Raw genomic sequence first — 27,267 nt, forward strand, 5'->3', positions numbered from 1 at the left:
CTTCAGCATAGTCTTCTTTATTGGGCTTATTTATCAAAAATCTTCTTTTTTCTACTTTGAATAAACTCACAATTTAAAAAAATCGAATCTTTGCTTATTTATTAAAAAAATCTGAATAGAAATACAGTAACTCAACTGAATACAATCATGGAAAAAACTTGAATAACTTGAAGTAAGTTGCTCAGCTCAGAAAAAACTCAAATTTGTAAGTTTACAAGCTCAAAAAAAAATCTAATTTGTTAGATAACATGCTTAGAAAAACTGGAAACTAAAAAACTGGAAAATCTTGAATTAAAAAAATGCCTTGAAAAGCTTTTAGATACAGTGTACCAAAGTTTTATATTTGAATTTTGTTGTGCTTAATAAATACCAAATATTATACTTTTTGAAAATATAACTAACTATAAATATAAACCATCCTCTGACACTTAGGGGCACATTCGCTAAGGGTCAAATTTCGAAGTGGTAAAACTTTGAAATTCGACCATCGGATTGTAGAAATTCGATAGTCGAAGATTTTTTTTGTGAATTTAGCCATTTTCGATCAAATTCAAATCGTTAGATCAAAGTAGAAATCATTCGAATCGAACGATTTGAACAATTTAATCGAACGATTTTCAAAAAAACAAAAACCTTTGACTTATAGGTTCTAGGAGGTCCCCATATTTTTTAACTATATTTTTGGTCTTTACTTTTTTTTGCTGCTTTAACTATAAATATAACCCTATATGTTGCATTCCTTGTTGTCATCTTGTTGTCAGTACGCTTATTCTTCATTCACCTCTTGGAGGTATATCATAAACTTTTATTTCACTTTCATTGTCAATACATTGAAGCATTCATCTAGACAGGGGTCTCCATACTTTATTACCACGGAGCCACTGAGATGCCAAATAAGAGCTTTGATTGGCTATTTGGTAGTCCCTATGTGGACTGGCAGCTTACAGGACGCTCTGTTTGGCAGAACACCTGGTTTTATACAACCAAAACTTGCCTACAAGCCTAGAATTGAAAAATAAGCACCTGTTTTACAGCCACTGGGAGCAACATCCAAGGGATTGGTGAGCAAAATATTGCTCATGAGTCACTGGTTGGGGACTACTGTTCTATACTATACAAACTTTCTGTAAAGGTGTTGTCATTTCTCACCACTAAACACGTCATCAGCTTTCTAAAGCCTCTGTTTTCTAGGGTAAGATGAGAAAGCAGAGAATTAAAGCAATTCTGTGGTGTAAAGCAGATGCATCAGAATTCTGAAGAGCTAAACGGACAGTATATCCCCTTTTCAAGCTGGGTTCAATGGAAAGGATTTGTGCTGAACAAGCTTTGTTAGATTAATTAATTAGATTACCAATGCAGAATAAATGCAGAAAAAACACTCAAAACATCTGGTTGTATACTGGTAATTTAATTATCAACCTCGCAAGGACCAAACACGGAGTAACTTCAGCTTCCCTGTGTGACCGGTATAGCTTTTATAATTTTTATCATGATTTTTATGATTAAAACAATAGTTGAAAGTGTGTTCAGCACAAGTCCTTTTCATTGAACAAGAGATTATACAGCCCCTTCGCAGATTTATAAATTATGAGGGATTAACCATTTTAACATGATTATAACATGACAATAAAATCTAAGTGGAGGGGTAAAGTATAATAATATAAAAAGGGTTCATTTGGGAATTAGCTTTTGTTATCATTATGTGTCTTTAAGTAGGATTCCCTATGGCCACTGGCACTCTGGAATATGAGCAACAGTGTTAGTACATCTGTCCTAACATATGTGTGATATTTCGTTATCAGAAGCCCAGATCCCTAAAAATCAGATCATCTTCTTAGAACCTTACTGGCACAATAAATGAAAAAAATAAATGGAAACAGTCCAAGATACAATTCCAATTTAGAAACACAAAACAGCACAATGTTTTAGACTGACATTATTCCCTCAGATCTTTTGCTATTACAGATGTAGAAACTGTTGAGAAGGACCTGGATTTTTCCGGATAAGGGATCTTTCTATAATTGGAATCCAAACATTGTCTACTAAAAAATCATTTAGACATTGAATAAACCCAATATTTTTGTTTTGCTTCCAATAAGAATTAATTATATCTTAGTGAGGATCTTGTACTTAATTGAATTGATTTAAACAATTTGGAGCTTTCTGGATAAGGGGTTTCCAGATAACAGATCCTAGACCTGTACTACTTGTTTTGTTCAATAATTGATTTGTGCACAAAAATAGTCATTCTTTATTCACTACATTTTACAATACACAGTTTTCCAGGGTTCATCTTACTTTACTCACTTTGTTTTTGTTGTGTGGCCGTTTATCAGTCTGGATGTTACCTTTTTCAGTCATTCTAATACCTTATTATTATTATTATTATTATTAATAAACATTTTATTAAAAAAATAAACTTTTGATTATTTGTATTATTGCAGCAACATTGTATGTTGCACTATTCTACCTATGCAAGAACCTCTTGTTTTAAAAAAATTAAAAAAAAACTTACCCTTCCTGCATAATGCATAACTGCAAAAGTAGGACCATGGTCCTTGGGTGTGACATTGCCATTTCCATCTTTTGAAGAGAAATACACCGCATTTGTATTTGATGTTTCTAAAAGTGACTGGAGACGCTTGGAGAGACTGTGCTCCATTGTGTGAATAGACTGGCTTTCTTCATCTAGCACCGACATGAATCCCATTGGTTTCTGAAACACACCAGTAAAGGCGTCATTATTATTATCATTATTATTATTAAAAAAGCTTTTACCTTCAAGGACCAGTAACAACAGGAAATGCAAATGCTTGGGTATATTTACAGTGTAAGATAGGACCATATTTATCATGCTGTGTAAAACAAAATTAGTCAAAAAAAAAAATGATGTAAAAAGCTGTCTAAAATAAATGTCGAATTTTTAAGGTGTGCTTCATTTTACATCATGCGAACTCCAGATTTGCAGCCATTGTTTCTGGCGGAAGTCAAAAAAGTGTAAAAAAAAAATTTCGCCCTATAGTGTAAAACATTGGTGTATGCATATATATATATATATATATATATATATATACATAGATACATTGAAGTTTTTAGATCCATTATTTATGTACAAAAGGAAACTCTGCCGTCGTATACCCAGTGGGATTGTAACAAGCAGCAAAATGGTTGAAAAGAAATCTTCTGCATATAACAAGGGCTGGAAATACTATGCTGATGCAGCAGTCTGTGTTAAAATCAGCCTTCCAATGCCAAACAGATGGTTTTCTAAATTGGAACTAAAATGTTTGCTGCTTTACTTCAAATCTACAAAAATAGGGAATATACTGTATGAAACTGGTCATTCTAATCCCCCATTGGTCCTGCTGTAGCTAAGGTTATTAAATCCTTTCATTATTTAATCATGGTCTTCCTCTTTTCCCTTTCTTGTATTAGAGCAGCATATGATTGGAGTAAGAAAGAAGCAATATTTTTAATATGCAGGCTACAGGGAGCTACAAGACCAAGATAAGTTCATTTGATCAGAGAGTTATCACTATGAATATGTATAGAGAATTACTGGCAATATTATGCTGGCAGACACATTGCTTCCCTTTATCCAGTTGTGCCTTTATTGCACAAGACATGTCCTATTCAGAAGATCAATGAAACCTGCATGTCAGTTCAAAATAGGAGTTTGAATAGGCTGACCATGCAATTTTTTATCCTGACAATAAGGAAAGGGACAAAAGAGACAGGTTACTTTAAAATAGGAGCCATTTTTTCTCAAACAGATATGCAAGTGTAATTGATTTATTAACTGCCAAAAATAATGTATTTATTATAGTAGCCTTTTATTTTTAATGAATCCACACAGTGGCGGAACTACCGGGGGAGCAGGGGGTGCGAGCGGGCCAGGGCCCGCACCCCCTCAGTGCCCCCCGGCAGTCCGTTCGCTGCTGAGAATGCCGGCATATGCGGCCGTACAGAGGGGGACGTGGCCCAGCTGTGCGTCACGCACCAGGGCCCACCCCCTCTAGGATCGCCACTGAATCCACATAGCAGTAATCATATGTAAATAAAGAAAACATTCATCATAGTTTATTACAAATGAGACTGCTGGCACACCTACGCCTTGATAAAAAAAAAAAAAAAAAAAATACAGGTATTTTATTTGAATCACGAATTAGGAAGTCTTAATGAAAAAACAAACATTAGCTTGCATATATTTACATTTGTATACCCAGCAGAAAAAGTACCTGGAAAAAAAAATCCAGCACTGTTGTATTGTTGCCAAGGCAATATATGGTTTCCATGGAAATCCCCTCTTGTGCACATTCTGTTTGCTCATGGAAAAATAACACTTCAGATATATGCTGGTGGATCTTTTCGTTGGTCAGATTAATGCACAACTGTTGAGATAAAATGCATGCATATGTGAAAACCAAGTTTAAAATGCATGGATCTAGAAAAATACATTTATTATGGATAAAAAATAAAACGGAAAACCTAGGAACTCACTGAACATTTTAATTCTTTAGGCTACTTAGCTTTCTCTGTATGGAAGACGATACTTGTAAGTTGCCAATAAAGTAGTAGTGTCCCTAGCAATCTATTTCCTTGCTAACTGCAAAGAATTCTCTTTAGCTCTGCCATCTGTCCAGACAAACAAAATCACACAGCCGTCTGCATAGATGCCCACTTACAGATATCAGCCAAGTCAGCCAATGTATGGCTGCTTTTAGCAACTCAGGATCCAATTTAAGAAATTACTAAATTAGACTGCTGAGAATAGAGTAGCCGTCACAAGGTACCCTAAGAAAGTGCACAGAGGAATGTTGCAAATTGAGAAATTGTGATTTTATATCAACAAGAGCAAAAAAGTTACCAGTTGTTTTTTTGTAGATTCCCCCTTTTAAGAAATGCCTGTGAGTATGTTACTCGAGCTGATTATCAAAAGAAAATGTTTTTGGGCAATATACATACTGCTGAATCCCACAGGTTACAATATAGGTAGCAATTAATAACAATTCCTAAAGATATAGACAAAAACACTACGAGGATGCAAATGAACATCCATGTATAGCTTTACGTTCAGAAAAGGGAAAAGATCTAGCTTGTCTAGTTTGGTGGACCTTTATCAGGCTCAGTGAAATCAGGGAGTATCACTACTCTAATTGGCTTTGAATGTTACTTTGTATGAATGTGACCAGGGGGAAAGTGAAAAATATGAAATTTGAGAAATTCTCAAAGACTACAAAACCTAAGGCAGAGGGGCGAAACAGTTAACAATTCTGAGTGGCCACATTCTTGTTGTTTTTCTCCTCCAGGCCCTATGATTCTCCCAGGCTACTACTGACAGCTGTAGAATGTTAAGGGAGACACAATATTGAGTAAAATGACAGAAAAGCGATGGTAAGGAAAATGTGAAAACAACGTCTTACAAAGCAAATAACAAAAATACAACATTTAAAAAGAATATGGCAGAATAACAAAATTCCATCTGGAATTATGAGTAATTTAAAGTAAATAGTAAATAGGAAAAAGTTTATCAGGAAATCAATGTTTCGGTCAAGACCTTGTTGTGATAAAAGTCATGGCTTAGACCGAAATGTCGATTTCATAATGAACTTTTTTTCGCATTCACTATATGCTTTATTGATCTGTAGGTGGTGGTCAGAGATACAGAGATACAACTACATTTTATGCTAGGGATAAAAAGTGCATATAGCCAACATTTAAAATAGCTGCATCCAAAATTCAGGAAAGATACTTTAGATAATGGAAAAAAAATATGATTTCCAAAAGTATGGGATTATCCATTTTTTAGATAGTGCATAATTTTTATAAATAATTTCCAAATGTTAAGGAGTAGGGAACTTTGAACGCTTTGCTGAGATATTGGCATATTTGATTAGAAAGCCAATGACACAATAATGGAATTAGACCCTAAACCAGAACACTTTAATTAGTATGTATCTGATATATTGGCCTTATTGGAGTAAAATAATTAGGAAAGGACAGCACAAATAGAAACACTGCATTTAAACCCAGAAGCACCTTGATATTATGTAAATTGGCAGTAGAGATTTAAGGAAATGGGACAGTAAAAGCCCAAAATTGCTCAACATTTCACAAAGTCTGAGACAAGCTCAGGCAGAATTAAACAATACTGTTTAACAGATAGCAATGTATTAAAACAAATGTCCAATACAAGCAGGCATGAACTGACAACCTGTAAATTCTGACAAATGCCAGGGGGGCTGCTAAAAGGTGCTATAGAAAATCACTGTTTATTAAGCCTTTAGCTAGGTTGTTTGGATATCTGTGTACTTGAAATGGCAGAGCCTTTTCTGTATTACAGTTTGGACCTATGCAAGTTACCTTTTAACTAAAAACAGATACATGTTTTTATATAGCACCACCATACACCGAACAGAGATTGTTCATAATTCATATCAATTGGCCTTCATTATTTATTTTTCATAATTTTTGAATTATTTGCCTTTTTCTTTTGACTCTTTCCAGCTTTCAAATGGGGGTCACCGACGCCCTCTAAAAATGCTATGTAAGGTTACAAATGTATTGTTATTGCTACTTCTTATTACTATTTTTTCTATTCAGGTCCGTTCCTATTTATATTCCAGTCACTTATTCAAATCAATGCATGGATCCTAGGGTAATTTGGACCCTAGCAGCCAGATTGCTGAGTTTGCAAACTGTAGGACTACAAAATGAAAATCAAATTGTAAATTGTAAAAATATCACTCTCAACATCATACTAGAGTTCATTTAACCTACTGTGACCTGATTGGATTTGATAACAGGACCCCAGCTCAGCAAGCCAGAAGCATTCATTAAATAATAAACACAATACCTGTTCAAAGGAATTTTTCTGAAAATCTTCAAAGCCAAATATATCCAATATTCCAACAGTCAGTGGTGTGTCACTGAAATAGTAGCACAGAGTAGGTTATACATTTTGGAAATGATTAGCTATAGAAAACCAAAGGAAATAAAAAGCCACTTGATTTATTGTATCATAGTAAACATTAAGCTACACTATGAAAATAAATGTTTGTGTCCTAATTTAATGCTAATATAAAAACACAAATTATAATATAGTGAATAAAGTACCCCCTCTTGTAAAATATAAGGATATTATAAGTTACCGAGGAGTTTCATGACAATATAAAAACACGAGGCCGAAGGTGGAGTGTTTTTATACAGGTCATGGAACTCCTAGGTTACTTCTAATATCCTCATATTTTGCAACAGGGGTACTTTATTTATTATAATACACAAGTTTTAATGAGTCATGTGACAGAAATGACATCACTACTCACCGTTTATAACTGATGACATCAGTACTCACCGTTTATAAGGATATAATTTACAAGAAATTCATGGCTTTTGTGTAATATAATACAAATAACAACAACATGAAAGATTAACATGTAAACAACAACATGTCCAACCTTGCATTATTTGTTTAATGATGAAAATAACATTATTAAGGTAAGTGCGGACTATTGTTTTTTTCTGGTATCAATTATCTGGAAATTAATTTTCCATACAATGACAAAATTTCCTATAGGGTCTTATATAGACAAGCAATTCTTAATTTTTAAGGTTTTATATTTTCTATGAAAAATGGAACAGTAGGTTATACTTGAGGCTAAATAAGCTAGGGCCATACCCATAGCTAACCAAGGTGCTCTAAATGATGGAAAAAACCTATTTCTGGAACACTCCAAGTCCGAAACACTGATAACAGATACCATATCTATACAGTTTCTTAATGCCATGGATGTTCTTAAACAAAACAAAAAATAGTTGAAGGAATACTCAAGACAAAATTCAATATAGAGAAAGTGTGAATTTATACCACAATCTATGTTTATTTAGATAAAGTACATTTCAGTTTAGCAGTGGTTGCGGGTAGTGTGAATTGATAATCTGCATGGAACTATACATTATGCCTGGGAGACATGAAATAATGGGATTAATGTGCAGTATATAATGTACGTAGATAAGGCTTGGGAGCTAAGGGTGACCTTGGTGAACAATAACATAATGTATATTATATAGCGATATTATGGTGCACATTAAGTTTTTTTTCCCTTATGAAAGTAATTTCTTCTCTTTGTTATATGAAACGTGCTTTGCCTGTATATTACACCACTAAATATTTAGTTAAGTCACCATAAGAAATAATATAAAACTATCACAAAATCACGAGAGGTAATTCAATTTATATTAATATGTGTGTGTTGCCATGATGCTAGCTTTAATTAGGTTTTACTCTCCAGTACCTTCAGGGCAAACATACAAATGAATGAATACATAAAGGTACTGTATAAATCTAGTTTCAGCAGTTAGAAAATGTTAAGTGTGTGACATGCAATCCTGTTTAATATGGTGTTAAGTGATCGTGTTTACTACAGTGTTATAAGAAGACTTTTGAACAACTGAAATTATAAAAGGTACCTATAAAAAACAAATACTTAAAATAAATGGTTTAAAATACATTTATTAAATGAATTTAAAGCAATGGTATTTAGTAATTTTCTTAGCAGTTAAATGGCTGTAGAAGAAAAAGCTAATGGGCCTGCAAAACCCACTTCCGTAAACAGATTTGGTTTTGCACAACAATTGAGGTGAAACTGGGTAATTTTTCCTTTACTGATATTTAGAAAATACATTTAAAAATATGGAAACTGATAAATATCATCTGAACATTGTTGTAGCAGTTCAGTATGAGATGTCAAAGACTGAAAGTCAATATTTATATCAAGAAAAAAAAACACAACAAGAATAAAAGGTCATTAAGAAATCTTAACTTGTATGGATCTATTGCTGAAATCTACACTAATCCTGGTTTTATTGGCCCTCGTCCTCAGGGACTGCTTGTTCATACATGACAAAGTAAGTACCATTCTGCATATTTGTATGTTCTAGTTAAAAACTGATGTATGCAAGTAGTAACTTGGGGCAGGAGTTATTACAGAGGTAGAAGACTCAAATTGCCCACCTGTTAAATCAGAATAAGTTCTAAACAAATAACACATTTTTTTCATCATCATTATCCTCATCACTTTAGACTTTCTTGTTGACTTGATAAGCAACATGATAGGCTGCAGTCCTTTCATCAAATGAAAAAATACATGATAATAGTTTCTCAGATATAAAAGCAGAATTATGCACAGAAGAAACTATAATCTGCTGTCTTAAACCGGTATTTGATTTCAACATAATATCGTTCTACAAGGATCACCTTTTATCTTGATCTTTTTTAGATATGCTCAGTTTGACATATTTGGGGAGTTTATTCTGTATAGGGATCCTTATATTGTTATAGTTTAGTGTTTATTAATATAAGTAGGCATTGCACCATTGCTTTCTAACATCAAAATAAAACACAGCATAAATATAGGTGCTTTTACAATGAACTATATTTTCAGAATCCCTAACAAGTCAATAAGAATTCCCTTTAAGGTGTTACATTTGAACATTGTATGACCAAGGTGTTAAGGAGAGTGAGAGATAATACTGGCCACATTGTGGGATCTGCTACAGTTCTCAAGTGAGAGAAGACTACAATAGTTGCACTGGAAGCATTTTCCTTATCTTGTGTGTCCCACTTGTTTCTTTTCCATTTGTACCAAACATGTCTGGTCTTTTATATTATTATTTTGTCTCCATTTTAATAGGCATTATATTTGTTAAACACTTTAATGACACACAAATCCTTTTTGTAGACACTGCAAATTCACATAAACCCCAGGTTGGTTCTCATAGATTTTATTAGCAATAGACCATAAAGGGTGAAGATTTCCTTCAAGGTCATACTATTTTGTTACATGGTAAAAAAAGATGGAGATTAGAAATGCATTAAATCCCTGCTGGGCTGTTTTTGTTTTCATATTTATTTATTATATTTAAGAACTCACAGATAGAGTTGCTGGTAATGATCACTCAGTGTACCCATCATTTACAATGCAATGAGAATGTACAGTACATGCTGCAAGCTTTCCTAATAAGCACTTTGTACATTTGGAACTTGAGGAGGGGGCAGCAGAGCTAAGCACAGTTCAGTGAAGCCTTTAGTCTATTGTTAGAAAATGATCTAGAAACTTTTATTGTTAAGGAAATGAGGTACAAAAAAGCAACAGTGATGACTATTTTCAGGCAATAATTGTGTATGTTAAAAAGCAGAATAATATATTTGCAATACTAATAGTACTGTATTCAGTATCCTATAATTGTGATTTGTATTAAAATCATATTTGTTTATTACTGATTAGCTTTTCTGTCAGGAACACCAGGTTGGGCACAATCTGAATGTTGCCCAAAACAAATGTTTTATAACTAATTTATGGTTGATATCATATGTGAGAAGCTGTGAAACGGTATCGTTTATGTCTAGAAACCTCTATTTGCTGTGGGGATACAGACCAATTATATGTAAGGGACAGGCATAAAAGAGAAGGAGCATTTGGAATGCCATAATATTCGCAGATTCACATTAGCATGAGAAATAATGGCTAAGAATGCAGTCATATCAGAGCCCTGGATGTTAATGACCAAACTTAAGATTCAATTTTATATAGCATATAAAGGATATAAATGGTGCCCTTTAAGTTTGTGCACTTAAAAACCTTTCAAGATTTCTATCAGGTTTCAACCCGTGTTGTTAATTGATCACAGATTAGGGGAGACACTTGGGGGCACATTTACTTAGGGTCGAATATCGAGGGTTAATTAACCCTCGATATTCGACCGCCGAATATCGAAGTCGAAGGATTTAGCGCTATTCATTCGATCTAAAGAATATTTTAATCCATCGATCAAACGATTTTCCTTCGATCAGAAATTGGCTAGAAAGCCTATGGGGACCTTCCCCATAGGCTAACATTGATGCTCTGTAGGTTTTAGGTGGCGAAGTAGGTGGTCGAAGTTTTTTTTAAAGAGACAGTGCTTCGACTATTGAATGGTCGAATAGACGAACGATTTTTAGTTTGAATCGTTCGATTCAAAGTCGAAGTCGTAGTCGAAGGTCGAAGTAGCTAATTCAATGGTCGAAGTAGCCAAAAAAATACTTCAAAATTCAAAGTATTTTTTATTCTATTCCTTCACTCAAGATAAGTAAATGTGCCCCTAAGTTAGCGGGTAATTTCAAACATAGGTAAGATGTACCTTACTGGCATGCAAGGCAAACATGCTAGATTAATATGGCTTCTCTAAAGTAAATCAAAGGTTCCAATCAACAATACATTTTCAAAGACAGCAGTTTTGGGTGTCTGGACATGCCAGTTATTGAACTTTGACTATGTGGTAACGTGAAAACAATATCAATTAAGTTTTATATAAACTAATGTAAAATGTAAGGTCTTTACCTTACATTTTACAATGGAAATCGAATGGGCTTGAAAGGGTACAGGTGGTAGACAAAAGTTTGGCAGTAGCTGTAAAATCTCTCAGGTTAAACTATGCTATCCTGATCTAAAACAGTAATGCAGCCCTGTGAGATTCACCACATTAAAACTGTCAACTGGACAGAGATTCTCAGGTAGAGATGTCGCGAACTGTTCGCCGGCGAACTTGTTCGCGCGAACATCGGGTGTTCGCGCTCGCCGGAAATTCACGAACGTCGCGCGACGTTCGCCATTTTGGGTTCGCCATTGTTGGCGCTTTTTTTTGCCCTCTCACCCCAGACCAGCAGGTACATGGCAGCCAACCAGGAAGCTCTCCCCTGGACCACTCCCCTTCCCTATAAAAACCGAAGCCCTGCAGCGTTTTTTCACTCTGCCTGTGTGTGCTGAAGAGATAGTGTAGGGAGAGAGCTGCTGCCTGTTAGTGATTTCAGGGACAGTTGAAAGTTTGCTGGCTAGTAATCGTTTTGATACTGCTCTGTTATTGGAGGGACAGAAGTCTGCAGGGGTTTGAGGGACATTTAAGCTTAGGTAGCTTTGCTGGCTAGTAATCTACCTTCTACTGCAGTGCTCTGTATGTAGCTGCAGTGGGCAGCTGTCCTGCTTCTGATCTCATCTGCTGACTGCTGCAATAACAGTAGTCCTTGTAAGGACTGCTTTTATTTATTTTTTTGTTGTTTTACTACTACTACTACTACTACTATAAGAGCCCAGTGCTATTAGTCTAGCAGTGTTGGGGAGTGGGACTGGTGTGCTAATCTGCTGCTCCTAGTAGTTCAGCAGCACCAACTTTAATTTTTTTTTTTAATATTCATTTTTTTTTATTTTACTTTTTTTTATTTTACTACCGCTGTAGTAGTGTATAAGTTGACCTTTTAGGCATTATTTGCCCTGTAGGCATTATTTGCACACTGTTTTCTTCAACCCGCCATCTAGCTGTGTGACCTTGTTCACATTCTGTCTAAATATCCATAATATTACCGTCTCCAGAAAAAACACCGGAGTGACTTTTTTCAAGCAGCCATAATATATTTTACGTAATCCGTATCCACCGCTGTAGTAGTGTATACGTTGACCTTGTAGGCATTATTTGCACACTGTTTTCTTCAACCCGCCATCTAGCTGTGTGACCTTGTTCACATTCTGTCTAAATATCCATAATATTACCGTCTCCAGAAAAAACACCGGAGTGACATTTTTCAAGCAGCCATAATATATTTTACGTAATCCGTATCCACCGCTGTAGTAGTGTATACGTTGACCTTGTAGGCATTATTTGCACACTGTTTTCTTCAACCCGCCATCTAGCTGTGTGACCTTGTTCACATTCTGTCTAAATATCCATAATATTATCGTCTCTAGAAAAACCACTTGAGTTACTTTTTTTCAAGCAGCATTCATATATTTTACGTAATCCGTATCCACCGCTGTAGTAGTGTATACGTTGACCTTGTAGGCATTATTTGCACACTGTTTTCTTCAACCCGCCATCTAGCTGTGTGACATTGTTCACATTCTGTCTAAATATCCATAATATTACCGTCTCTAGAAAAACCACTTGAGTTACTTTTTTTCAAGCAGCATTCATATATTTTACGTAATCCGTATCCACCGCTGTAGTAGTGTATACGTTGACCTTGTAGGCATTATTTGCACACTGTTTTCTTCAACCCGCCATCTAGCTATGTGACCTTGTTCACATTCTGTCTAAATATCCATAATATTATCGTCTCTAGAAAAACCACTTGAGTTACTTTTTTTCAAGCAGCATTCATATATTTTACGTAATCCGTATCCACCGCTGTAGTAGTGTATACGTTGACCTTGTAGGCATTATTTGCACACTGTTTTCTTCAACCCGCCATCTAGCTGTGTGACCTTGTTCACATTCTGTCTAAATATCCATAATATTATTGTCTCTAGAAAAACCACTTGAGTTACTTTTTTTCAAGCAGCATTCATATATTTTACGTAATCCGTATCCACCGCTGTAGTAGTGTATACGTTGACCTTGTAGGCATTATTTGCACACTGTTTTCTTCAACCCGCCATCTAGCTGTGTGACCTTGTTCACATTCTGTCTAAATATCCATAATATTATCGTCTCTAGAAAAACCACTTGAGTTACTTTTTTTCAAGCAGCATTCATATATTTTACGTAATCCGTATCCACCGCTGTAGTAGTGTATACGTTGACCTTGTAGGCATTATTTGCACACTGTTTTCTTCAACCCGCCATCTAGCTGTGTGACCTTGTTCACATTCTGTCTAAATATCCATAATATTACCGTCTCCAGAAAAAACACCGGAGTGACTTTTTTCAAGCAGCCATAATATATTTTACGTAATCCGTATCCACCGCTGTAGTAGTGTATACGTTGACCTTGTAGGCATTATTTGCACACTGTTTTCTTCAACCCGCCATCTAGCTGTGTGTATTATCGTTTCCAGAAAAACCAACTGAGTTTTTGTTGTTGTTGTTGTTTTTTTAAAAATAATGCCAGGCAAAGGCAGGCCGCCACGCAGAGGCCGTGCTAGGGGCCGTGCTGCTATGCAATCCTGTGGCCCTAGCAAATTGCCCAGTTTTAAAAAGCCAATGACCCTGAACTCCCAAAATGCTGAAGAGGTAGTTGACTGGCTTACACAGCACACCCCATCCTCTACCGTTTCTAACTTTACCACAACATCCTCCTCATCCTCCACTGCTATGGCCACCCCACGTAACACTTCCTCCACCACCGGTGCCCCTTCTTCACTGGGGTCAGAGGAGTTATTTTCCCATGAGTTTCTTGAACTGAGTAATGCGCAACCATTATTGCCAGAAGAAGATGAAGGAGATGAGGACCTTACACCAGATTTAATTCTGGCAGAGAACACGATAGAGATGGACATAATGAGTGATGAGGAGGAGGTCCCCGCTGCTGCTTCCTTCTGTGATGTGTCAGAAGAAATTGATGCATCTGAGGAGAATGATGATGAGGAGATTGATGTTTTGTGGGTGCCTAGTAGAAGAGAGCAAGAGGAGGGTAGTTCAGATGGAGAGACGGAGAGTCAGAGAGGCAGTAGGAGAATAAGACTTAGAAGAAGCAGGGAGGACAGCCCGCAGGGATCAGTAGGGCAACAACATGTATCGGCACCTGTGTTCAGCCGGCCAACGCACCCGCCATTGCCGCCAATACCGCCAACTCCGCCAACTTCTACTGTTACCGCCAGATCGCACACTTCCAAAAAGTCAGCAGTGTGGGATTTTTTTAATGTGTGTGCCTCTGACAAAAGCATTGTAATTTGCAATGAGTGCAGTCAGAAACTGAGCCTTGGTAAGCCCAACAGCCACATAGGTACAACTTCTATGCGAAGGCACATGAGCGGCAAGCACAAAGCACTTTGGGAGCAACACCTCAAAGGCAACAGGCAAACTAAAAGCCACACTCCTTCTGGTCCAGCATCTTACTGCTCTACCTCTGCTCTCCTTGACCCGTCTGAACCACCCTCCACTCCGCCTTCCACCTTGACCACCTGTTCCCATTCCCAGTCATCTGCACCAGCCAAGTTTCTGTGAAGGCCATGTTTGAGCGTAAGAAGCCAATGTCTGACTGTCACCCCCTTGCCCGGCGTCTGACAGCTGGCTTGTCTGCACTCTTAGCCCGCCAGCTTTTACCATACCAGCTGGTGGACTCTGAGGCCTTCCGCAAATTTGTAGCAATTGGGACACCGCAGTGGAAGGTACCCAGCCGCAATTTTTTTTCTAAAAAGGGAATACCACACCTGTACCAACATGTGCAGAGCCAAGTTACCGCATCTCTGTCACTTAGTGTTGGGCCAAAGGTCCATATGACTACTGACGCATGGTCCTCCAAGCATGGTCAGGGCAGGTATGTCACCTACACTGCCCACTGGGTGAACTTGGTAATGGCTGGGAAGCAGGGAATGGGTAGCTCAACAACAACAGTGGAGTTGGTGTCACCGCCACGGATTGCACGCGGTTCTGCCACCACCTCTACTCCTCCATCGCTCTCTACCTCGTCTTCTTCTTCTTCTTACTCTGCTGCTGGGTCCTCCTTCTCCTCCTCCACACCTGTGCACCCCCAGCTCCCCCTAGGCTATTCGACGTGCCAGGTACGCCGTTGTCACGCTGTCTTGGGGATGACGTGCCTGGAAAGCAAAAACCATACCGGATCTGTACTCCTGTCATCTCTGCAGTCACAGGCCGATCGGTGGCTGACCCCACACCAACTGCAGATCGGAAAAGTGGTGTGTGACAATGGAAGCAATCTGTTGGCAGCGTTGAGACTAGGCAATTTAACACATGTGCCCTGCATGGCACATGTGTTAAATTTAATAGTCCAACGTTTTGTCTCCAAGTACCCAGGATTCCAGGACGTTCTCACCCAGTCCAGAAAGGTGTCGGCCCATTTCAGACGTTCCTACACAGCCATGGCACGCCTTGCTGACATTCAGCAGCGCTTCAACATGCCAGTCAGGCGTTTGATTTCTGACAGCCAGACTCGCTGGAATTCAACGCTCCTTATGTTGGAACGTCTGCTGCAACAACAAAGGGCCGTCAACGAGTACCTTTTTGAACTGGGTGGTAGGACTGGATCTGCACAGCTGGGGATTTTTTTCCCCCGTTACTGGGTGCTTATGCGCGATGCCTGCAGGCTCATGCGACCTTTTGAAGAGGTGACAAATATGGTCAGTCGCACCGAAGGCACCATCAGCGACCTAATACCCTTCGCTTTATTCCTGGAGCGTGCCGTGCGACGAGTGACAGATGAGGCTGTAGACCAGCGTGACGAGGAGCTGGAAGCGCACGATTTCTGGTCGGAATCACCAGAACGAACCCAGGCACCTGCTGCAACGCAGGGAGAGGTGCCAGAAGTGGAGTCAGAGGAGGAAGGTGGCTTTGTGGAGGAGGAGGAGGAGGACCAACAGGAGCAGGCTTCCCAGGGGGCTAGTGGTGACCTTTTGGGGACCCCTGGTCTTGTACGTGGCTGGGGGGAGGAGACCGTGGATGATGCAGTCCTTGATAATGAGGAAGCGGAGATGGATAGCTCTGCATCCAACCTTGTGAGAATGGGGTCTTTCATGCTGTCATGCCTGTTGAAGGACCCCCGTATCAAGAGGCTTAAGGAGAAGGACCTGTACTGGGTCGCAACGCTACTAGACCCTCGGTACAAGCATAAAGTGTCAGAAATGTTACCAACATACCACAAGTCCGAAAAGATGCGGCATTTACAAACCAGCCTGCAAAACATGTTGTACAATGCTTTTAAGGGTGATGTCACTTCAGGAACTCATCAACATTCCAGGGGCAGAGGTGCCAGTAATCCTGCCACGAGCACACCTGCAAGGACAAAGCCCTTTGGCCAGTCTGTAACGTCAGACATGCAAATGTTTTTCTGTCCAAGGCAGCGCCACAACCCTTCTGGATCCACCCTCAAAGAACGCCTCGACCGGCAGGTAGCGGACTACCTGGCATTAACTGCAGATATCGACACTCTGAGGAGCGATGAACCCCTGGACTACTGGGTGCGCAGGCTTGATCTGTGGCCAGAGCTGTCACAATTTGCCATGAACCTCTTGTCTTGCCCAGCCTCAAGTGTGCTCTCAGAAAGGACCTTCAGTGCAGCAGGAGGGATTGTAACTGAGAAGAGAACTCGCCTAGGTCACAAAAGTGTCGATTACCTGACCTTTATTAAAATGAATGAGGGGTGGATCTCGGAGGGTTACTGCACGCCGGAAGACTTGTTCTGACTTCTATGCAGCTGTCCTTCTCTTCAAGCCTCATGACTCCACACACAGCTGTCCTTTAGCGTCCTCCTCCTCCCTCCGCCACCGTTACAAACTAGGGTGCAAACCCTACTGGTTTAATTTTTTCTGGCCTCTGTGCTTCAGTGGCTGCAACCAAAAAAACTGGGCAAACAATGTCTACAAGGTCAACGTATGGCAAAAAATGACTATTTTCAGCATTTATATGGCATATTTTTTCTGGCAACTGTGCTTCAGTGGCTGCGTCCAAAAAAATGCATATTTTCTGCATTTATATGGCATAATTTTTCTGGCCTCTGTGCTTCAGTGGCTGCAACCAAAAAAATGCATATTTTCAGCATTTATATGGCATAATTTTTCTGGCCTCTGTGCTTCAGTGGCTGCAACCAAAAAATTTATATTTTCAGCATTTATATGGCATAATTTTTCTGGCCTCTGTGCTTCAGTGGCTGCAACCAAAAAATGCATATTTTCAGCATTTATATGGCATAATTTTTCTGGCAACTGTGCTTCAGTGGCTGCGACCAAAAAAATGACTATTTTCAGCATTTATATGGCATATTTTTTCTGGCCTCTGTGCTTCAGTGGCTGCGGCCAAAAAAACTGGGCAAACAATGCCTACAAGGTCAACGACGTTGACCTTGTAGGCATTGTTTGCCCAGTTTTTTTGGCCGCAGCCACTGAAGCACAGAGGCCAGAAAAAATATGCCATATAAATGCTGAAAATAGTCATTTTTTGCCATACGTTGACTCAACGTATATGGCAAAAAATGACTATTTTCAGCATTTATATGGCATATTTTTTCTGGCAACTGTGCTTCAGTGGCTGCGACCAAAAAAATGCATATTTTCTGCATTTATATGGCATAATTTTTCTGGCCTCTGTGCTTCAGTGGCTGCAACCAAAAAAATTTATATTTTCAGCATTTATATGGCATAATTTTTCTGGCAACTGTGCTTCAGTGGCTGCGACCAAAAAAATGCATATTTTCTGCATTTATATGGCATAATTTTTCTGGCCTCTGTGCTTCAGTGGCTGCAACCAAAAAAATTTATATTTTCAGCATTTATATGGCATAATTTTTCTGGCAACTGTGCTTCAGTGGCTGCGTCCAAAAAAACTGGGCAAACAATGTCTACAAGGTCAACGTATGGCAGTTGTTTAAAGAGAACAGTAGATTACTAGCCAGCAAAGCTACCTAAGCTAAAATGTCCCTCAAATCCCTGCAGACTTCTGTCCCTCCAATACAGAGCAGTATCAAGCAGATTACTAGCCAGCAAGCTTACTATCATCTGTCCCTGAAATCACTAACAGCTCTCCCCCTACACTATCTCTTCCAAGCACACACAGGCAGATTTTTCAGATACATTTTTGCCCTTGATCCCCCTCTGGCATGCCACTGTCCAGGTCGTTGCACCCTTTAAACAACTTTAAAATCATTTTTCTGGCCAGAAATGTCTTTTCTAGATGTTAAAGTTCGCCTTCCCATTGAAGTCTATGGGGTTCGCGAACCGTTCGCGAACCGCTCGCATTTTTGCGCAAGTTCGCGAACTTTTTTTCCGACGTTCGCTACATCCCTATTCTCAGGTCACAGTAAGCCAGATAGCAGTAGAGTAAAGTCATAGTAAAGTTATGGGTCATTGGCGGTAGTCAGGCAAACCATGCTGCGACTTGTGAGGGCCCTACCTATATCCGGTAATGAGCTACCACACTTTAGCCTAAAAGGGAAGGGAGGGTTGCCAGCACAGTATACAGTAGCCACGATGTTTATGTTTGTTGACCAGCCTATTAAGCTCTTTGCTGACCATGTGAAAAGCCCCTGGATGTCTCCTCAACATAACATAAATTTAATAAAAAAAAGTGATTATGCGTGTTTTGGCGGCAGCATCTTGGACTATAGCAAGGCTATGTGGTAACGTGGCAGTGCATTACCTCATTGAACCCATGGAGACATGTAGGGCTCCAGCCTCACAATGTTAATAGGTATTGCTATTTGCTATCCAATGTCCACACTCATCTCCTCCTCCCACGTTAATTCCATGTGGTTCAAATCTACAATTAAGAGGCTTAATTAGCCTGCTTCCTGGCCTCTGCCTTTTTAATGTATTTTCCTCTATCTTCAGCCTGCCCCTAAACTCGGCCTGTTTATTAGACTTCTCCTTGTCAACTGCCTTCCCAGACCGTCTGCCAAATTTATGTACTTTTTATTATTTGCCGCTTCCTCTGACCACTGGCCAGGTATAAGTACTTGAGTATTTCATTTCACTTGCATTGTATCTGTTTTGCTTTCACCTTGTTTATCATTATTAAATCACCTTTCTTCATTTCAACATGTTACCTGCCTTGCATCAAGTTAAATATATTGTGAGCTGGTAACTGGAGAACAGTTTGAAAGGAGATATATTTTCCCTAGATCTCTTACTCCCATATGTACAGCAGTCCTGAGTGGGACGTCTAAACTGGGGAATACTTATTTTTTTTGGGTAACTGGGTTCCCCCATTCATTTTCTAACATATGGAACATTAACTATACAGTGTGCTCATATGTAGGGCATTATAAAAACTCTATTTTCTTTATTAAGGTTCCCTGGATTTGTGTAATGTAATGTATTTGCTGCAACATATATGCGTCCATTCCACTTTAAATTTCCCACCATATGCAAATTAGCATGAGCAAAGACTACTAACCAAGTTGCGATAGGCAGAATTAAACGCTAGCGCATCTTTGCTTTGATTTGCTTGCAATGGCAAAGTAACGCTAGCGATAATTCACCAGTGTTTGGCTCCCAAACTTTTGTTTTGTACCTGTTTGCTTACAGAGTCTGAACATGTGAACAATTAATGGACTTTAGCCTTTTAAAGAATATGTATTACCCTGGTTACACAACACATAGCCTCCAACTTTCTAGTCACTCACCTGTGACAAGACCTGACACTGGAGGATTAACTGATGGCAATCTTTTATTTATAGATGACTTAGATATTTCAGGATTTCATATTTGTTTGGCTTGGATGTTTCAATGTCAATCTTACCTGGTTTGATCACTTTGATGTTGGAGGTAGTAGTTGATGTTGTTCACTAGAAAACTAAATAAACGACAATACATTGACTTCGCTAGAAGGTCTCGGTAAAATTCAGCTGTATGCACAGAATGTCTGCGGGTTATCATGTCTCCTAGGTTTCAAATACAAAAACAAATCATATCACTGAAGATACAACATTATCTGGAAAAAGTGTCCAATATGTGTAACATTTGCTTTGAAATCCTTCACAACTTAAAATGCAATAGCTAGCAACTGTTTGAGGTAATTAATATAATCACTTATCTGGATATCATTATCTGGATATCTGTTATCCAGAAGGCTTTGAATTATGGGAAGACCATATCCCATAAACTGCATTTTATTCAATAATTAAAAATGTTAAAACGTATTTTCTTTCCGTGTTAATAAAACTGTAGCTTTTACTTAATCCCATCTAAATCAGAATTAACCCTTACTGGAGGCAAGACAATCCTATTGGGTTTAATTCATGATTTTTTAGTAGACTTGGATTGTGATTGACATTCTGGAAAGATCCCATATCTGGAAACCTCCATATCCTGATAATTGTGGATAAGAGTTCCCATACCTGTAGCAGTATTTGGTCTACCTGTGGCTGATAATGGTGCCAGATCTATAGCTGAAGGTTAATTTATAAGATCAAAATTACACTTTTGCCAAACATGTAGATGTTGAAAGCAATGACACATTTTGTTATAGTAAACTGAGTTTTAACAGAACACCAGACTAATCATGCCTATTATTTTCAGTCAACTGAAAATCATATGAGTGTTGGATGTTTGGACCATAGTGTCACGGTCGGAACCCTAAACCAGAACTAGTGCCAAGCTCCCTGGTCTCGGCTCGGCTTCACCAGTAGTGTGACCGCCTTTGGCTTTTGGAGGAGCCCTCAGTGTACTCAGATGCCACCTGGACTTTTCGAGAGGAGCAAGGCGAGGAGTTCTGGCAAGCAAAGGGGCACGAAAGTTGTTAAAGGACAAGGAAAGTCTAAAATAGAATAAGGCTAGAAATGCTGTATTTTGTATGCTAAACATAAGCATGAACTTACTGCACCACAAAGCCTAATCAAACAAATGATTTATGCTTTCAAAGTTGGCAACAGGGGGCTGTCATCTTGTAACTTTGTTAAACATATTTGCCTGACCCTAACCCTGCACATGCTCAGTGTGGTCTGGGCTGCTTAGGGATCATCATAAACAAAGCTGCTTGAATTCTGCATGGCTGGAATGTAAGGCGGGGGCTCCCCCTGCTGTTCATAAGTATGATTCTTTCCCTGCAGAGCAATTAGGGAATGTCTGACAATTCCTATCCACAGCAGTAAATGAAGGGAGAATTTTCACATACAGTCAGGTTTCTTATAAAAATGGTACACATTTTTTAAATAAAGTATATTGGCAGTAGGTTTCTTCTTCATTAAAGAAAGTAAAAATGGGATTTTATTTTTTTGCCTTTCCTTGTCCTTTAAAGTCAGTTAGGCTGAAGGTCGCGGTACAACAACGTAAGACAGAGTCGTGGTCAGACTGGCCAGGTCGAGGCAGGCAGATAGCTAGAATCGTCAGGCAGGCAAGGGTCAAAACCGGGTAATCAATCAGATGGGATGAGGCAGAATCAGTCAAATATCAGGCAGAGGTCAAACCAGAATGTCAAACACGAGGGTTAAGCAGAATCAAGGTCGGTTTCAGGCAAGGGTCAGGTTCCAGAGATCAGAGTAGTCAAACAGCCAGGCGGGGTCAAAACAGATAATCAGGTTCAAACAGAATAGCAACAGCTAACAGCACCAGGAAACAAATCCTATCACGGGCAATGACATAGGAAAAAATGTCCCTTTAAATACTATTTGAATTTCGCGCCATTGCACGCTGATGTAATCACGCCAGCGTGCATGCGCCTATAAATTGCGGAAGTGCGCGCACTAAAAAGACGGTAGAAAGGAGCAGGATGACGCGGCGGGCGTCCCCGCCGCACCACCACTAGACCACCAGGGTGAGATTTTGTTACACATAGTTTGTTGAGGAAGAGCCTATAATGAGATTAATAGAAAAATGATGAAGTACATGAATAACAATACCATCATTTGGCAAAATAATTTTGGGCCACACTATGATTAAAGGACCAAACAAACTGTCACACTTTTTGAGGCAATCAGTCAACAAATCTGTGTTGAATCACAATGACAGATATTTTGAGTTATGCAATAATGGGATCTATTTAGTGGAATGCTGGGGTGTTAGGGATGTGAGCTCTTTTCATAATTTGAAGGCACATACAATAAGTCTGCTCAGTGCTTATTTAATGAAAAACGCTGGAGTATTACTTTGGCATAGACATAGATTTTTTATTTTGTAGCATTATAGGCAAAAAGCAAATTAATCAAAACTCAAGAATGATTTGATAAAAACAGGAGGCAATAGGTAAATCCTGATCATTTTTGACACTAATTAGTTAATTCTATCTATCCAGTATCCAGTGCCTCTGCAGCCAGAAAAATATGAGATCAGCTATTACCTACCTCTGAAATACTGAACTTCCGTTGTTAAGGCAGCAGACAGCTCATCGGACGACACCTGCAGCATTCCTGCAACTGAATTATTGCACAAAGTCAGATGCAACTAGAGATTTCTCAGACAAAATCCTAATATCAAGCATGAGGTCTTTCCAAAATATTATTTAATTTCTCTAATGCCTTGCTAACCATTCTACAAACACAAGAATTTTCCAGATTTCCTAACCTACTTTTTTTCTTAACACTTTATTAGTATAATTTTTAGAGGTATTCAGTGAAATTACCCTTTAGTGTATAAAAGTGACACTACAAGGAGCTGATATGCATTCCTATCGCTTACTGTTTTATATGATTTGATAGAGTGAACAAAGAGGAATTGATTGAATACTTTGTGTTTATACATCTTTATTGGCAAATTGACCACATTTCAAAACACAACGAAAATGTTGGTCCTAGTGATCTATATGCCACAAAGTAATGATATTTTTAGGAGGCATATTAGATACATACAGAATACTATGTACGGTAGGAACAGTTTCTTTCTAGTAGTAAGAGGGCTCCCTCTATTGGATTCAACTTGGAAAACCTGAAAAACATCTTCCAAAATCCATTAACAATCTTGAGAACCTAGGGAATAATTGAAGTGCCACTAACCTTGCTCAAGGAGTTGCAGGTCAGATACAAAAGCTGTTTCAGCATCTGTCAGGACTGTAAACCGTATATCTCCAATGTGCAAAATGGCTGAGAGGATCACAAACAGGTTCTCAATCTCCTGTTATACAGAAGATCGTATCATTCAGCATTAAGTAAATGGTTCAATTGTAATTATATCAAATTAGAATCTAAGTGCTTTAGATGGATGTTTTTTCTTGGTTATATAATACACAAGTAAACAAGTTATGCTATCTTAAGCACTGTTTTATATATAGTGTTTGTGTACATGTGTGGAGGCGTGCAAATTCTAGTCACTCAGCGTACAGGGAATGTTCAGTCCTGTACTTGTATCTAGATTTAGAAATGACTGCAATAGAAGGCGCTTGGTAAATTGCACCCCAACCACCAGGGTTAGCACAGTAACACACAACGCAGTAACTACTACTAGCCATTTTCAGCTGATAGTTGCAAGTTGTGATGTGCAGGTAAAGAGGGCATTAATCGAGATGGTGCAGAACAGACCTGTGAGGCATTCATCACAGAGAACACCTGGTTAACAAATGCACATACTCCCATTTTTCATTGGCTCCCCAAGATCCATAAAAGTCTGACCGAAGTAAGAGGTAGGCCAATAGTATCAGGCATTGGCTCTTTAAATGAACCGCTATCTGAATATGTTGATCGTTTACAGTTACCAATGGTTTTTAGTATGCCGAGCTATCTGAGAGACAGCACCGACTGTATCAATAAAATTCAGAAAGTCGTTTGGAAGCCGTCTTATAGATGGGTTACCCTCGATGTTTATGCTTTATTTTCCTCCATAGACCATGATAAGGGAATACTCTTCATCTGTTTTTGGTTGGCGCACAATGGATTATATTCGGATGTACAAAATGAATTTCTGATTGAGGCTCTACATTACCTCCTTAGTACTAATTACTTTATGTTTAATGGGACCTTTTACCTTCAGATTAAGGGGGCTGCAATGGGGGCGCGTTTCGCGCCCTCATATGCTAACCTCTTCATGGGGCTTTGGGAGCGTAATTTTATTTTTAGTGACCTTAATCCCTTTCGCAGTCACATAATTAGTTATTTTAGGTATATCGATGACTTGATCTTTATTTGGGATGGGGAGTCCACTTCAGTTGATGAATTTGTATGCTACTGTAATGCCACGGGGTGGGGTATCTCCTTCACCAGTGAAACAAATTCTTGAGAAGTCGCATACCTAGACATCCGTTTTTCTTCAAATGGAAGTGTGATTGACACAGATTTATTCCGCAAACCTATCACTCGTAACACATTATTGCATGCTAACAGAACATACTTTACTGGGTGTACCTTTTGGTCAATTTTTAAGGCTGCGCAGAATTTGTACCACATGGGATTCATTTAATTCTCAAGCCATGGCTTTGTGGGACCGCTTTAAAGATAGGGGTTACGCCACCTGTGACATTAAAAGGGCCTACGATAGAGGGGTGGGCGCAAATCGCTGTGACCTTCTAAGAGGTATATCCACAACAAAAAATAATAACACCAGACACAGTAATAAAAGATATGCTGCCAGGAATGACTGTCCAGTTAGTCGGAATTGTGACACATTACAACGTTCAGGGACTATCTCTGACTTTCCCTGTGTTATCAATACTTTCTCCAGAGATACTCCGGTTCTACAGAGGGTTATACGTAAACATTGGGATATACTTACACAGGATCCCATTTTGAAAACAATGTTACCTTCTAAACCCAATTTTGTTTTTAGAAGGGGTCAGAGCATTTGTTCTTTCTTATTTCCCAGTTTGTTTTTGGAACAAAAACCGTTGGGTGTTTCAAATTGGCTTAATGTCAAGGGCTGCTATAAATGTGGTGGGTCTCGATGCCATGCGTGTGCTCTCATGAACCCTTCCAAGGTTTTTACATCAAGGCATCATTCTTGCAGACACAAAATCACATTTTATGCCAATGTGGGCTCAAAATGTGTAATATATTTGATTACTTGTGTCTGTGGTAAACAATATGTTGGAAAAACAAAAAAAACAGACCAGTTAGGAAACGGATATCGGAACACATCAATGAGGTCTCTCGAGGTGATAAAAGTACTGCTGTTGCCAAACATCTGATTGAAGAACATGCGAGTAGGAAATGTGTCTCCTTTAAAATTATAGATAGAGTGGTCCCAGGGGTTAGGAAAGGTGATATAGAAAAATCCCTTCTAAGAGGCTTTTTGGATTTTTACTATGGGTATGGTGACACCTAGGGGTTTAAATAGGGAATGGGAACTTAATTGTTTCATTGACTGATTAGTTATTCCAAATGTAAACCCACTTTAAACCATTTCAATTCAATCAATTTTTGAATGTTTTCTCATTCATACATTCACTCATTCATTCTTAATTTTTATACTTTTTATACTGCATGTCGCTTTTTCTTTTGCTTGATCTCTTTTTTTGTTTAAGTTTTCATTTGTATTTGCATTTATATTTCATTTTTCATATATTTTTCAGGAACAACTTGTTTAATTCTTTGCTGGCAACATATTTAGATATAGCTATCTGCAATATTGTATTAATTGGTGAATGATCTAAATTGTCTAACTTAATTATTTATTGGACTTATAGTATACTATTTATTAATTGATTCATTATACTATATATTACATATTTGATTATCAATTTATTTACGCCATAGTGACTGTTTAGTTTTTAAATTTAAATTTAGATTGATTAAATCCCGTGTGCGTTTTAACTTTTGTATAAGTATCTTGCCAGTAGGGGGCACTTTTGGCTTCTGATGAAGTGACCATGCAGTCACGAAATGCGTAGAGCCATGCATCTCCCTGCTCTAAACATCCACTCCAAATAACAATGATGTTTTTAACGTATATTTAATAAAATTGAATTTTTTACCAGTACTAGTTGTACCAGAGTACCTCATCCTATTCTGAATCCAGCTACGCTTTGAGTGCTTCTATCCATTATTTTTTCACCTGGTCAACATCCCCAGTGTAAGCTGGACATTTACTCTAGCTAGATTCTAGATCTAGATTGAGCAGGATTCACTTATGACATATGCAAAATCCATGGCTCCTGCTCCACTTCATCCAAGCATGCCAAGTAAACTTTTCAGCAGGCTGGGGGACAGGGACAGACTTTAAGGTATAGCACTGAAGCAATAGCTTAAAGTAAACAAGTCCTAGTATCTAACTGTGTTTCAAAGAATACACTGGCACCATTGTGGAGAAATATTTGGTAGGTTTAAGATATGCCATTATGGAATACCAGTTAGTTGTCTGGATCATTTCCTGGAGGTAACCCCACAGCATAAGTTCAACCTAAGTCAGTTTCCAAACTGTGGTTCTCTCACTATAAGAACAGTAATACCCAGGGAGAACTACTTCCACTCTATCAATCCTAGGTTGGAGCTCAGTACTGCTCTTTCTTGTTGTCTCAGGCTCCTCAGAACACATCCACCCTGGTCAGCAGATGGAGGCAAAAGAGGAAGTTACTATATTAAACTATGGTAAAGATAAACGAGAGAGAAAATGTTACCTATGGTTAACCCTACATTTCATAAGTAATCTATGTCCCAAGTATGGTGTTTGCTGGGAATGTGCAGAGTTGAAGTACTTGTGCACTTGTCCATGGGTGCTCTTATTTACTGGGAAGGTAAATCATGGCACACTGGCAATTGCAGATTACAAAGCATTTTGGTGAGAGGACAATATAGCAGGGCAGTTAAAGCTTTTGGGAACAGTTACATACTTAAAAGTAGGGATCCTGTGATCTGAGTTTTGGAGTATAATAATGAATACTGTATCCCATTTACCCTTAGAATTATAATCTATATTTGTGTTTTTAATTGTT

At 38.5% G+C, this 27,267-nt stretch overlaps 1 protein-coding gene across 1 annotated transcript in view; it reads right to left on the bottom strand.

The window, feature by feature from the left end:
* Positions 1–27,267, bottom strand: part of myo16.L (myosin XVI L homeolog) — a 156,092-nt gene that overhangs the window by 44,556 nt on the left and 84,269 nt on the right. The window contains exons 18-23 of the mRNA XM_041582398.1: positions 23,405–23,522; positions 22,757–22,828; positions 20,218–20,359; positions 6,857–6,929; positions 4,239–4,391; positions 2,516–2,716 (exon numbers count right to left, since the gene is read on the bottom strand). Of these exons, the coding sequence (XP_041438332.1) occupies positions 2,516–2,716; positions 4,239–4,391; positions 6,857–6,929; positions 20,218–20,359; positions 22,757–22,828; positions 23,405–23,522 (759 nt within the window). The remainder of the gene's footprint in view (positions 1–2,515; positions 2,717–4,238; positions 4,392–6,856; positions 6,930–20,217; positions 20,360–22,756; positions 22,829–23,404; positions 23,523–27,267) is intronic.

Source organism: Xenopus laevis, chromosome 2L (assembly GCF_017654675.1).
Source record: "Xenopus laevis strain J_2021 chromosome 2L, Xenopus_laevis_v10.1, whole genome shotgun sequence".
Taxonomy (NCBI): domain Eukaryota; kingdom Metazoa; phylum Chordata; class Amphibia; order Anura; family Pipidae; genus Xenopus; species Xenopus laevis.